The sequence below is a fragment of the Panthera uncia genome, chromosome A2 (genome assembly GCF_023721935.1).
Source record: "Panthera uncia isolate 11264 chromosome A2, Puncia_PCG_1.0, whole genome shotgun sequence".
NCBI lineage: Eukaryota > Metazoa > Chordata > Mammalia > Carnivora > Felidae > Panthera > Panthera uncia.
Window position 1 is genome coordinate 151689940 of NC_064816.1, and position 14991 is coordinate 151704930.

General features: G+C 42.5%; 1 protein-coding gene across 2 annotated transcripts in view; it reads right to left on the reverse strand.

Annotated features, from left to right (window-relative positions):
- TCAF1 (TRPM8 channel associated factor 1) overlaps positions 1-11085 on the reverse strand; it is a 33779-nt gene extending 22694 nt beyond the window's left edge. For both annotated transcript variants that reach the window (XM_049641993.1, XM_049641994.1), the window contains exon 1: positions 10457-11085. In XM_049641993.1, the coding sequence (XP_049497950.1) occupies positions 10457-11076 (620 nt within the window). In that variant the 5' untranslated portion in view covers positions 11077-11085. The remainder of the gene's footprint in view (positions 1-10456) is intronic.
- Between the last annotated feature and the right edge of the window lie 3906 nt (positions 11086-14991).

Genomic DNA, 14991 nt, shown 5'->3' on the forward strand with positions numbered 1-14991 from the left:
TTTTTTTTTTTTTTTCTTTTTTAGCTTCTTGATGTGGAAATTCAGGCCACTGAATTTAAGGCTTTCATTTTTTTTAATAAAAGCATTTAAAAGTACACCTTTCTTTCTCTGCACTACTTTCACTACATTACACAAATTTTGGCATGTTGTGTTTTCATTTTTATTCAGTTCAAAACATTTCCTAATTTCCTTGGCAATTTCTTTTTTGACTTGTAGGGTATTCATGTATTTTTTAACTTACAAATATTTAGATATTCCAGATATGTTTATCCCATTGATTTCTAGTGCAGTACCACTGTGATCAGAACATACTATGTATAGGGGCACCTGGTGGCTGTTAAGAGTCCGACACTTGATTTCAGCTCAGGACATGATCTCATGGAGGTTAATCAAGCCCTACATTTGTCAGGCTCCGCACGTGGCATAGAGCCTGCTTAAGGTCGTCTTTCTCTGCCCCTCCCCAACTCGTGCATGCTCTCTCTCTCTCTCTCAAAATAAATAAGTAAACTTAAAAAAAAAATAAAGAAGTGTACTTTGCTGTTACAACCATGTCAGTACTTAATACATTCAAAAAATAAAATTAAATAAGCAAATATAGGCAAAAACCCACATTAAATAAAAGTAGGACCAAATGAAAACAGACAATCCAAGTACCTTCTGAACACAGTACTCGGACATTCTACGCTCAGTGAAGTATATTCTGAGTATAAAAATAAATACAAAGAAATCTTTAAAACTTACTATTTATGCTCTTGGCTATACTGTGGGAATAGAAATCATGAAATTATTTTGTGCACACTGTAGGACTGAGCTAATGAGTAAATACTGAAGTTGTGGAAACCAGTATTCGCATTATGGGAGACGGAAGATACAAACAGGGAATCTTCCCTGTGGTTTTGGATTCAAACTGGGGGTATCAGTATGAACTTATGATTATGAGATCAATATTTCCTGGCTGTCTTCTGAGGAGCCCAGGAATGAGGACAGTCCAACAGCAGTGAGTACACTGTGATGACCATAGTTTCTAAATACCATTCACCACCAAAAGGAGCTAAGAATTCTTGAAGAAATGGCTGAATCTGGTTTTGGACTAGAAAAGGACAACATGAACCTGCAACGTCTTGTTGTACCAGACACTGAGTAAATACAAGAAAACTGATGGGGCGTGTCAAATGATTTAGGAGGCAGCTTAATAGGGCTTTGCACTTGCCAAATTTGAGACAGTATGACCTTCCAAAAACACGCACTATAAATGATTTATATTTGATTTTTTTTAAAAGTGTCCATGTGTGGGGCACCTAGGTGGCTCAGTCGGTTAAGCATCTGACTCCTGGTCTCCGCCGAGGTCATGATCTCATGGTTCATGAGTTCCAGCCCCACATCCGGCTCTGCACTGTCAGCACAGAGCCTATGTGGGGTTCTCTCTCTCCCTCTCTCTGCCCCCCCCCCCCCCCCGCTCGCACTCTCTCTCTCTCTCAAAATAAATAAACTTAAAAAAAAAGGGTCCATGAGTATAGAGTGATACTCAAGCAAAATTTTAAAACCACCACAAAATCAACAACAAATGTTGTGGGGGTGGGGAGGGATCCCAACCAATTCTGGCAGAAATCTACAAGTAAACCTACACTCAGCTAGAAGGTCAGGTTGCTACAGGTGCTCAGAAGAGAGACATCCATGTCAGAATGGGAGAGGGTGGGAGAGGTTTTCTGGAAGAGGTGATGTTTGACATGAATCTTTAAGAAAGGGGCAGGAAGTACCCGTGTGCAGTAGAAGTAATCACTTTTGTAAATATTGACCTGGGCACAGATCATCAACTAGTGCTAAAACCACTGGGTGGAAGGTTGCTGGTGAACAGGACATTAATACTCTCAAATTGTCACACCATAGGTTAAACTGGTTAAAAGGGGGGAAAGGCACTATTACACTAGGAAAATCTGGCAAACTCCAATTTAACTAAATAGCCAATTCTGTCATCACCAGTAACAATAAAACTGATGTCATATGCCTCCCAATTTGATACCTTGTAACGAGCCCAATGTCACCTATGTAGTATTCTTGCCAAAAAATGTTTGGACTGAGTATAATCATGAGAAAATAATTAGACAAATCCAAACTGAGGGGCATTCCACAAAATGGCTGGGCTAGATGCTTCAAAAACACCAGTGTCCTGAAAGATAAGAAAAGCTGGCAAAGTTTTGGTTGGATCCTATATTAAAAAAAAAAAATCTAAAAAAAGATGTTGTTGGGGTAATTGCAGACAGTTGAACATGGACATTAAATAATAGCGTTGCCGTTTGTTTTTTTTTGTTTTTTTGTTTTTTTTTTAGAGCATTGTATTATGGTTATACTGGAAAATGCCCTTGTCTTTAGGAGATATATACTGAAGTATTTAGATGTGATGTGTTACTCCGTCTATAGGTTTCTCTCGAATGGTTAGGCAAAGTAATCTGTTTCTGTATGTTTATACAGTATATGTGACAAAATCTAGTCACTGACGTATCTAGGTGAAGGGTATGGTTATCATTACATTATTCTTGCAATGTTCCCATAAGTGTGAAAAATTTTTACAAAAAGATGTGGGAAAAAATTAAGGATAGCTACAAGAAGAATAGAAAAATCCTGTATAATTTCCAGATAGTGAGAAGAGAAAAAGAAACTCAACCAATGGAGCAAAAGCCTGTAAAGGAAAATTTTAAAAGAAGCAATGAGAAAGTATAACAAAATATTGAGCAAGATTATAGTATCTAGAACATCAATTTTTTTATTATATAAATGGATTATTTACCTTGTAAACCACAGAGGCACTATGATTAGGTTAAAAAATCAGATTTACACTAAGAGACAAACCTTTTAGAAAAAAACATAAAGAGTAACAAAACAAAACGAGAAGCAAAACGCAAAAAATAGGAATAGTAACTACATACTAGACAAAATAGAATTCAAGGTGAAAAACACCAGTTGCTAGAAAGGGTATGTTCTGACAAAATGTACACACCATGAAAAAAACTCAGGAGTTTTCAGGATACCAAAATATAGTTCTAAAATACGGGAAATAAAAGCCAAGTTCAGTTTTAAAATCTCAGTGGGAGTTTGGAACAGTTGTCTTAGAGATCTCTTTTAGATCAAGTATGCAAAAATTAAGTAATTTATGGAGAATATGAATAATCCAGTTTCTCTAAGGGATAAATTTAGACATATGTACGTAAGAGAGAATACTTACAGAATGCTCTCAAAAAACGATATTGTTACTGATAATTTGCTAGGTCAGAAAAAGTAATGCTATTTAAAATATGTGATAACAGTACTGTGGTTATATTTAAAGATCAGTCCTTGTCTTTTAGAGATACACTATTTTATGGACAGAATGATGCAATGCAGAGACTTGCTCAAAACAAACTGGAAGAGGGAGGAAAGGGGTAGGAAGGTGGTGAGTGGAGACAGTTAGCTGGTAGTTGAGAATTGCACTGGCTGGGTGATGGATACGTGTTTGTTCACTGCTCTTATTTCTATTTCTATGAATATATATGTTTGAAGATTTCCAAAATAAGAAATTTCTAAAAGGAAACTGCCAAGCACTTAAAATGAATAAGTGTATATCCAGCCTGTGTGGGTTTCAGTGAAAGGATATTCATTATATCTTTATTTACAGAAGAATTAGAAAGTAACTTTACTGTGTGCTAACAGGCGTATAGTTAAATGACTTATAGAACAATCCAACGCAAAACGCTATACAGCCATTCTGAAGGGTGATGCACATTATCAGAAAGATGCACGTGGAAAATGTTCAAGATAATTAAGTGGAAAACCAAGTTGCAGGTTTCTCTGTCTCTCTGTTCCCCCAGCTCTTCCACACCGTCCTCCCACACAAATGGGGGAAAAGTCAGAAAAGATAGAGTCCAAACTCTGGAGGAACAAATCAGCAGGGGCAGAGGGACAGGCAGAGATGAAGATCTTTCCCTTTTTACTTTGCCTACTTCTGGATTATTGCTGTTATTTTCCAGCAAGCATGTATTTTGAAACTGGAAGAAAATGTTCATAAAAAGGGAAAGCAGGGGTGCCTGGGTGGGTCAGTCAGTTGAGCGGCCGACTTTGGCTCAGGTCATGATCTCGCGGTCCGTGAGTTTGAGCCCTGCGTGGGGCTCTGTGCTGACAGCTCAGAGCCTGGAGCCTGTTTCAGATTCTGTGTCTCCCTCTCTCTGACCCTCCCCCATTCATGCTCTGTCTCTCTCTGTCTCAAAAATAAATAAACGTTAAAAAAAAAAGGGAAAGCAATCTAAATTGTGATTTAGCAATTCCTCTTTTTTTTTATTTAAAAATTTTTAAAATGTTTATTTAGTTTTGAGAGAGAGACAGAGTATGAGTGGGGGAGGGACAGAGAGAGGGAGACACAGAATGCGAAGCAGGCTCCAGGCTCTGAGCTGTCAGCACAGAGCCCGACACGGAGCTCAAACTCACGGACCGCGAGATCATGACCTGAGCAGAAGTCAGAAGCTCAACCAACTGAGCCCCCAGGAGCCCCTAGCAATTACTCTTCTAACATGGCCTGTCTTTCCACTTGGATTCGCTCTCTGAAATGTCTTGTTTATTTTTTGAGAACCAGTTTATGCAATTTTAGCCTACATAACAAGCATGCAGTGAGGACAGAGTAGGAGTTAGGTGAGGATATTTACCCCCACCACGCCCAGCCATGATCCTGACATAAAATTCTATAGTTAGCATTCTGAATATTCGTAACACGTAACAAGCAATGACCTCCAACGATTTGTGGATCCTTGTTATAAGTAAGCTTATTAATTAATATCTGCGTAAGGTTTGTCAATTCAGGTTTCACAGGGCCAAGGAATTTGGAGCATGCAGACATTGGAGAGCACGACCGTTGGGATAACATTCTTTTCTATGCATCTCTGGTGACTGAATATATATGGGGATCACCATAGACAGAAAACCAGTCTCAGTGGAGTAATAGCTAAAAGGAGGACAAGGATGTTCTACTCCAGCACTTTCCATTTAGAGGGAAGAAGAGGTGAAACTGCATGCCAAGCATGTCTTGCTGCATATACTGGCAGGAAGATCACAGGTTTCCAGGTTCCAGTGAAACTCAGTATCACAGCCCTCTTCCTAACACAGTTATTTGTTTTTTGTGAATTCTTCCAGCTCTTGTTACTGAAGGTTTCTGTGTTTTTAATTACTAGATCTTTGGAAATCATTGTCTTGACATACAAAATACTGCCTGGGACATAGAGTATATTCAGTAAATTGCTGGCTATATAAATGTATGAACGAACAACATTCCTTAATAGAACTCTGTAATAGAAGCCCGAGATTTTGGTAAAAGTGAGATAAGGGACTTCTTATCCAAAAGAGGGTCTAGACAAACTATTCTGGTTTGTTTCCCTAACCTCCTCCTCTCCTAAACCTCCCTAAGTTGATCATCTAATGATGCGTTTAATTTACATCACATCTCTTATTGGTGGAGCCAGTCCGGTCCCTAGTACCTGTTTTATTAAATATATAAAGAAGATAAAATGTGGCAATTGATCATGATGATGCAGCTTCAGTTTGGTAGAGGAAGTAGGTGAAAACATGAGTAAAAATGCCAATATTTGCGGTGCCTGGGTAGCTCAGTCGGTTAAGCGTCCAACTCTTGATCTCGGCACAGGTCATGATCTCAAGGTTGGTGGGATGGAGCCTCGTGTCAGGCTCTGTGCTGACCACTTGGAGCCTGCTTGGGATTCTCTCTCTCCCTCTCTCTCTGCCCCTCTCCTCTTGCATGAGAACATATGCGCATGCTCTCTCTCTCTCTCAAAATAAATACATAATTTCCTAAAAGGCCAATACTTTACACAACTCGGAGAACACACATGACCTGGGTAAAGCAGCATAATGATGGATGCTAGGTAATCATCAGTGGTTGGGAATGATATTCACGGCATCCTACAACTTATATACCATAGTGTGGAGGCTGGATGTCAGAATAATTAAAGTGCCTTAGGTATTTGAGCATGTTTTCTTCATTCATTTAATCCTCACAACCACCCTGAAAGGTAGTCATTGTTAATCCCACTTTGAAGATGAGGCTTAGAGAGGGTGGCTCCAACACCAGGTTATAGCACATGCACCAGACAGAGCTTGGGAACTTACTGAAGTCTGCCTGCTCTAAAATCTGGGCCTTTTCCAGGTTATATGAATACTGAGTCCTGCAATGGGACCAGGTAGTTTATGACAATGGACCCAGTGTTTTTCAAATGAAATACTTTATAGAAGGTGAGGCTTCTTTTGCACATAAAGTGCAGTGCCACTGGCCTCAGAGCCAAGGCGCAATCGAGGCACTGAATGAAGCTGGTAGGAGAGTAGAAATCGCTCAGGGAACAGCCTACATGTGGCTTGGTCTTACGGGGCACGTGGAGGCTAGTGTTTTTCTTAAAATAAAATTTTTTTTTAATGTTTATTCATTTCTGAGAGAGAGAGAGAAAGAGAGAGAGAGAACACAAACGGGAGAGGAGCAGAGACAGAGAATGGAGACACAGAATCCAAAGCACACTCCAGGCTCTGAGCTGTCAGCACAGAGCCCGATGTGGGGCTTGAACTCACAAACCATGAGATGGTGACCTGAGCCGAAGTCGGAAGCTTAACTGACTGAACCACCCAGGCGGCCCATGGAGGCTAGTGTTCTAAATGCAGATGATGACGCTTTGCTTTCCGGGCAGGAAACCAGGGCAGTGACTAGGAGGCTCATGTCCTGACAACTGTGGGTATTCTCACGCGGCTAAAAGTAGATCATCTGGTTTAATTACTTAGGGATATTATTTTTCTGATCATAAATTAGACTCTTCCTCTGATAAAAATGTGATTCATCTTGATAACAACCTGCGGATAGTTTACTCTTTTAGAAGGCTAAGAGGATCCCAGGATCGTATGTAGAATTTAATTTAGTAAGAAATATGCAAGTAATAAGATTAAGGTTAGCTTAATTCACACTCTTATGTTTAAATGAGGGTTTAAAAATAAATAAGATACTTTGGCAGAGTAACTAAATCCATAGGGGCTTTCCATCTGAACCTTGCTCAGCCGGTGATGGAAATAATCTCCCTTGAATTCTAATAGAATCATCTTGGTGTCTTGTATTGTCTAATACTTCTAAAATGTTTTGAAGATATTCTCTGCAGTACTACCTATAAGAACAAGAGTAGAGAAAGATGCAGATGCTCAACAGCAGGCAAATGATTAAATAAATATGGTGTATGCACTGCATTCTCATGAAGTGAATCAAATATAACTTTAATAAAGACTATATAGAATGAAAAATATTCGTGAGTAGAATTCAAACTAGCATGTATACTAAGAGGACAATGATGTAAAATTATGGATGAATGGGGAAAATAATATATGAAGACAAAAAGAGTTGTATTGTGAGTTTATGACATTACTTTTTAAAATGAAAATTAGGGGCGCCTGGGTGGCTCAGTCGGTTAAGCATCTAACTCTTAATTTTGGCTCAGGTCATGATCTCTTGGTTTGTGAGATCAAGCTCTGCACTGGGCTCCACAATGACAGCGGGGAGCTTGCTTGGGATTCTCTGTCTCCCTCTCTCTCTTCCCCTCCCTTGCTCATGCACGTGCTGTCTCTCTTTCAAAATAAATAAATAAACTTAAAAAAAATTTTTTTTAAATGAAATGAAAATGAAAAAAATAATAGATCCCACAGTATTGAAAAAGTGGTTTAAAAGACCATCCATGAAGAAGAAACATAATTCAAAAGTATTGGCAATTGGCAATACACACACACACACACACACACACACACACACACACACACACATTTATATGTATATCAGAGATGTCAAAAAAATTGAACTAGGAGACTTAAATTTGGTTTTATATTTTTTGTTTATGTCATAGAATGGTGCATTGATAGATGTGGAAGATCTTTGACAGGACTTCTAAATTATTTTTCTTGTCTTTAATGTTCTTGTATGTGAAGTGATATTATGGCCTTCTCCTTTGATAATATTTTCTACACATAGCTATATTTTTTGAACAGAAGTGGGAACATACTGAACAACAGGTTAGTATCCTACTTTATTTCATTTCATAGTACCCCCTGAGAGGTTTTCTCCATGCCCTTTTCCCCATGCCTAAAACTATATTCTTGGAAATAGTTTTAATGGTTGGTTAATAATTCTATAATTTATTTAACTATACTACTCTTCCTTATTGCAAATAGTGCTGCATTGCATATCCTTGGACATGAATCTGATTGTCTCTGATTATTTTTTTAAAAGTGCTATTAAAAAATCTATTTTTTCTCCTGAAACCAATACCACACTGTATGTTAACTAACTTAAATTTATTTTATTGTATTTTTTTATGTTTATTTATTTTGAGAGAGAGAGAGATAAAGAGAGAGAGATCATGAACGGGGGAGCAGGGGGGAGAGAGAGAGACAGAGATAAGCACAAGCAGGCTCCACAATGTCAGCGCAGAGCCCAGTGCAGGGCTTGAACCCACAAACTGTGAGATCATGACCAGAGCTGAAATCAATAGTCAAACATTCAATGGGCTGAGCCACCCAGGCGCCCATTAACTAACTTGAATTTAAATTAAAAATTAAAAATAAATAAAAATAAAAACGCTAGTTTTAAAGGTTTATTAAGGTCTAATTTACATAAAGTAAAAGCCACTCAATTTAGGTTTATAATTTAAAAAATTTTTTAATGTTTATTTTTGAGAGAGAGAGGGAGAGAACGAGCAAGGGAGGGGCAGAGACAGAGGGAGACAATCTGAAGCAGACTCCAGGCTCTGAGCTGTCAGCACAGAGCCTGATGCGGGGATGGAACTCACGAACTGCGAGATCATGACCTGAGCCTAAGTTGGATGCTCAACTGACTGAGCCACCCAGGGGCCCCAAATTTAGGTTTATAATTAATGAATGTGGATAAATATATAGTTTAGCAACTGCAACAACATCAGGTGGGAGAAATATCTCTCAATGTCTACTTTTCAGCCTTGGCTACAAGAGAGTGAATATTAAAACTATGGGGAGAGGAGGAGAGGGTTCTTGTTTTCTCTTTTCCCATACTAATCTCAATGTATGCATTTAATCAGTATTTCATGCCTCTGTCTCTCTCCCTCACACACACACACATGCACACGCTCAGCTCAGGAAAATCAGTATTGCCATCTTCAATCCATCTACACGTCTAAAATGACCCACCTAACATATGAGCAATGCTTTGCTATAGCTACCTGTAGAAGTAAAGACAGTCAATGATTGTGATGCAGTCTCACCTAGTTAACAACCAAAACTAAAAACCCACAATCTCCACAACAGAGTCTGCATGCTTGCCTTATTAACTCTGATTTCCCCTCAAGCATCAGTCTTCCAGTTGATTTTACACGTGTGCATACACATATATGAGTGCACACACACACACACAACCGAGCTCCACCCGCAATTCAGAATCACAGATGATGAGAGATGATTTAGGTAGAGCCAAAGAAAAAAGAAGTATGGTTTTGATAGAGAAAAACATCTTTGAAGGCAAGTAAGGGGGGTTAGGTAGTTAAGAAAGAGAATTATGGCCAAGCCTTCCCTCCCTATTCCTTAGGATGAAGGTCATTGGTAAACTGAAATTTGATCAATTTGATCAATCACTATGCCCCAGAATAACCGTGTCTTTCCTCCTTGCACATATGGGGTTTTGTTTCAAATGTTCCATGCCAAGGAGAGGCCACAGCCCATGATCTGTATGTCTGTTCTAACCCTGCTGTGCCTTCCTCACCCAACCCTACTTTACCATGCTCCCACCAGTCAGAAATACCAGTGCTCTTTGCTCTAAGGATGCTGTGAGTTTTAATGTACAACAGGGTGTGGCCTGGTACACTTCTTCTACTCCTGGAACTACACCCGCCTCTACTCTCCCTCATTCATCCATCCAGTCACCAGACAACACGTGTTTACTGAGCATCTACAAACCTGCTTACGTCCAGCACTGTATGAGATGCTGGAGCATAGTGTGCACAGAACAGGCTGGTTAGTGCTCTTAAAGAAGCTTCCATGTAGCCTGTCTCTGTACCCATCATCGGTGTCCCTCATTCTCCATCATCAGGTCTTTTGCCTGCAGACATAAAATCCTCCCCTAACTCTTAGACTTAGCACAAACAACATATTTCAAGCTAGACGTCAGGGAACATCATGGTCACTAAGAAGTTTCTCTGCTCAAAGAGCCAAGTGGTCTGGTCTTGGGAGGCAACAGCAATGGTCTGGTCTGAGTGCCTGGTCTGAGAAGGCAGGAACCCTCCTGTGCCTCAGGGTATTTTTAAAATCTGGTTGATTTAGGGTGAATCAATGCCTAAGTGCCAAGTTCTCTTCTGTTAGCCTGGGAGCAACCTAAAGACAAGAACCATGTCTGTTTTTGAACCTGCAACCAAATCCCCACCGGGGTAAATGCACTTACCTAACTAAGACTGGGATCTTGGGCATCTTCTTGGAGACTTTAAAGAAACTTGTGTCCCCTTTGTTGTCAGTGAAGTACACGCCGGCCACACTGGTCACGAGGTTGCCAGGGAACGTGAAAAGCACCCTTTCGTCATCGCCCTGGTTGGCCCAGTCCCAGGCCTGGCCTCCAATGAGCAAGCCCCCTCCACGTTTCATAAACTTGACCAACTTTTCTGTCATGGTTTCATTGTAGGCATCAATGCAATAAACCCCCAGGGAGTCTTTCACTTCAGGCTCAATCTTCGCCTCTACCCCAGAACCCTCAAGGATTTTGGCCAGGGGTGCCAGGGACGGGTGTATGCCAATGGGAGCCCCAGGGGAAGAACAAAGCCAACCCACTGCATTGAGGAGAAAGGGAGTGAGCTGGGCTTCTACCAAGTAGTCCTCGTGGGACACCACCACCAGGCGGCCTCGGCCATAGGAGGAGGCAGCAATGAGGACCTGGCCCATGTCATTCACCATGACCGGAAAGGAGGCCTCTCCAATGAGAAGCAGTTCACATGGGATGGCATCTTCGGGGACATCCCAGCTGGTCACTCCATTCATAAGGGCCTCAAAGGCAGCAGAGGGAGTCGCCATGGCTGGATCGGCTTCTGTAGAGAGAAAATCAAAGACTCAGTTTGGGGAAGGACAGATAAACAAATAAATAAACAAGCCAAACAGTTCACTGCTCCCCCAGCTGGGGCAATTCTTCTGTCTATGCAGACGAGACTGACTCTATGAAATGACTCAGGGACTCACCAAGAGGGGTCAAGGTATCCCATCCAGGAGAATGCATCGCACCCTGACCAGTCCTCCTAAACTCCTGTGGTTAAACTAAAAGAGCCCAGCACTTTTCTACCGCAGAAGGAAACAAACAGAAATGAAGGTAGAATTGTGTCCCCAAAGAGATACGTTCAAGTCCTAACTCCCGGTACCTGTGAATGCGACCTTCTTTGGAAATAGGGTCTTTGCAGGTACAATCCAGTTAAGATGAGGCCATACTGGATTTGAGCGGGCCCTAATTCAATGACTCACGTCCTTTAAGAAGAAATCTGGATGCAGACAAGACACACAGGGGAGAATGCTAAGAGATGGGAGTGATATATCTACACCAAGGGCGGCCAAAGGTTGCTGGTGAGCACTAGAAGCCAAGAGAGGGAGGCGAGGAGCAGATTTTCCTTCAGAACCTGCAGACCGAACCACCGTGCCAGTGCCTTGACTTCAAACTTCTGTGCCCCCGGGACTGGGAGAGAATAGATTTCTGCCATTTGAAGTCCCCCAGTTCGTGGGAATGTCTTACAGCAGCCACCGGAAACACACACACTGGTGCAGCATGCTGTCCCCACCCCACTCAGCTCCCACACCGATCTCACTAAGTGCAGCTCGGGGACCCCAGAATTTCAGTCTGGAAAGCCTGCGTCCTCTGAGAAGTGTCCTTGGTCACAGTCACAGCTGGAGAAGAGGAATGCGGAAGTCCTCTGTGGCTTGAATCCAGAAGCGGAATGTATGCAACGCATTATGAAACGATGGCCAATTCTCACTTGTGCCCAGACACCGTGGAGACGGGTGTGTATGTCTGTGGCTGTGGCCTCGCATAAATCCTCTGCTGCTTCCCTGTGAGCTCCCTGCTCGGGATGTGCTACAGTCTGACCTCCACTATGGGCACGGCACTGGAGCGATCCCCTCAAGAGCAGATGTGTTTTCATCATCAGGACACCGAGGACTTGCCGTTCTCACTGCCCACCCGCTGGCACCGGACAGTGCCGGTCCCCGAGGCTGTCACCACCAGTAACGTTACCGCCTGGGCCAAGCGCAACATCTTCAACCTGCTGACCCATTTACTTTCCAGCCTTCTCTTACCTCTTCTGAAAAGTCCCAGGTTTTTAGTCTTGGGCCCGTAACCTCTTTTCTTTCTGTTTCCCTTGTCAGAGAATATTCTCACTCTGAAGGCAATATGGCAAAGCGGCTCCAAGCCCGGGCTCTGGAGGTAGGCTACCAGGACTTGAATCTCAGCTGTTCGCTTACTGACTGTGAGATGGGCAGCACATTTCCGTCCTCATTTCCTCATTCATTAAGAAGGGATAAGAGTATCTACCACATCAGGTTGTCCCAAGGATTAAAGGAAGTAACAGGTTAAGTGCCTTTCAATTACTTATTTCATATATATATATATACCTGTATATATACACACTCATATATATAAACCTATATATATATATATATATATATATATACACACACACACACACATATACACTTATATATGTATATACACATGTATGTTTGCTTATAATGATTTGGTTAAGGGTAAGCTATTTAACTTGCCAACGTGCATAATAGAGAATTCTTACAAAGTGAACAACAAGCAAACCTAATGTTAGAATTTACAAATACTGGACTAAGCATTTAATGATTTTTTTTAAGTTTATTTATTTTGAAAGAGAGATGATGGGGGGAGGAGCAGAGACAGAGGGAGAGAGAGAGACAATTCCAAGCAGGCTCCATGCTGCCAGAGCACAGAGTCGGACGCGGGGCTGGGTCTCACGAACCATGAGATTGTGACGTGCGCCGATGCCAAGGGTCGGATGCGTAACCGACTGGGACACCCAGGTGCCCCTAATGATTCTGATTTTACAGTTTTCACATTTTGGAGCCAATGCTGACACTAAAACTAACGATGACTACATTTAGTTCTCAAATATTTCCACGGGCCTTTGAAAAGGTCCAAGGCACAGACAAAAAGGCCCTGGTTCTGAGGTAACGAATAAACCCAAGATCCTTCCTGAAGGAGCACGTTCTACCATTTGCAGAGGCCTCTAAAACTAAAGAAGTACTAAATTTATTCTTTTCCCTTTAAACTAGCTCCTCTTAGGCAAATTATGTGAGCTTAGTGGCCCTAGTTGTTAAGGAGACATCTACCTCAGAGAAGCTTTGAGACCACAGAATCAGCAAGTGATTGGTTGCCAAGGGCTTGTGCCTTCTCCGTTCTTCCTGGTGTCCACAAATAGCCAGGACGGCAAACCACACAGGCACGGTTGTGTCCCTTCTCTCTCCTGTCCCGTATCCAGCTGGTCACAGTCCTGTCAAGGTCATCGTTCATGGTTTCCAACCACACTGCCAGTAACCTAGTTCGGGTGCTCGGTAATTCATTCCTCGACTGAAGTGATCCAGTTTCTAAGTCACCAGGGTCTTGTTCTGGCCTCTGTTCTCCTAAAGCTACAGATCACATTAGTTCCCAGAAGAGAACTCCCGCCTGGAGCTTCGCCTTTTCCTATGGGGTTAAATCTGACACCTTTATCCTGGGGTTTAAGGTCTCCGGGGCGGGCTGCTCCTTCCATTTTCCAGCCATGTCTCCGGCCACTCTGCAGTTTCCAGAACACTTGGCATCCCTGGACATACCCTGCTGTCATTTTAGATTCTCTTTCCTTCCTGTTCCCTCTCCCACATCTTTCTATCTGCTGAAATGCTATCCTTTTAAGAGAAGATATTCACAGAAGAGGACATTTAAGTGGCCAATTAGTCTATGAAAATGTGCTCAATCTCACTTTCAGGCAATTCACGATAGGATGCATGATGCTGCCCACAAGATTGTCAAAAAAGGGAGATGGTGAGGGAGAAAGGGAGGGAGGAGGAGGAGAAGGCGGAGAAGGTGAAGGCAGACAATAATGCCCAATGTCCAAAAGGCTAAGCAGACACTACTGCAATTTGCCGGACGGGCCGAGAAGCTGAGAGCGATCTGACAGATTGCTTTGTCAACAGAGTGGCAGCTCCGTTTCAGGGCCGAGCCTGTCCCCAGACCAGCAATCCCTCTTCTGATTACCCTGCTTACAGAAATAAGAGCAGCATTACAGATATATGGACAAGGATGCTCGCTGCCATACGAAACTATGAATGGAGACGGATAAATGCAAACCTAGGAGATAAATGACGAAGGATGTTTTCTGGAACCATCTGTGACTCCTGTGGGTGCAGCTCTCTACCCTAAAGCACACCTACCCCACTTCCACAAACTGTGGCACCCCACAGCCCATTATGGCAACATAAGACACCAGGGCGCAGCCCCCAGGCAGCCACCCATACATGCCCCACCCGGAAAGAGCTGCCCGTCAGATCCCTCCTCTGGGGGCCCTTGTCGCTGCCAGTGCGGATCCTCCAAAAATGCTCAGGGCAGGGAACTCACATTTTTCTCTCACTAGCTGTCTTTCCAGCTAGTTCGTGGGAGAAGAACTATCTGTGGAAAAGTGACAAAGACAACAGGCAGATGGCCTCGACACCTGAAAAGGAGGGGACCAGAATGAAGAGGGCTCTTCCTGTGGAGTTGCCTCCTTCTACCTGTCTCCTGGGCTGGACTAGTGGCCCGAGGTGAGTGGGGTTTGGTGGGGACACTCAAGCTGGCGTCCTCTCTGTCCTGCATCACGAGTGGGGACTTGAGTGCAGCCTCAGCTTTATACCAACACTGTGTGTGTGGCAAGCCAGCTTTTGAGAGGGAGAATGTCTGAATAAAGTATGATC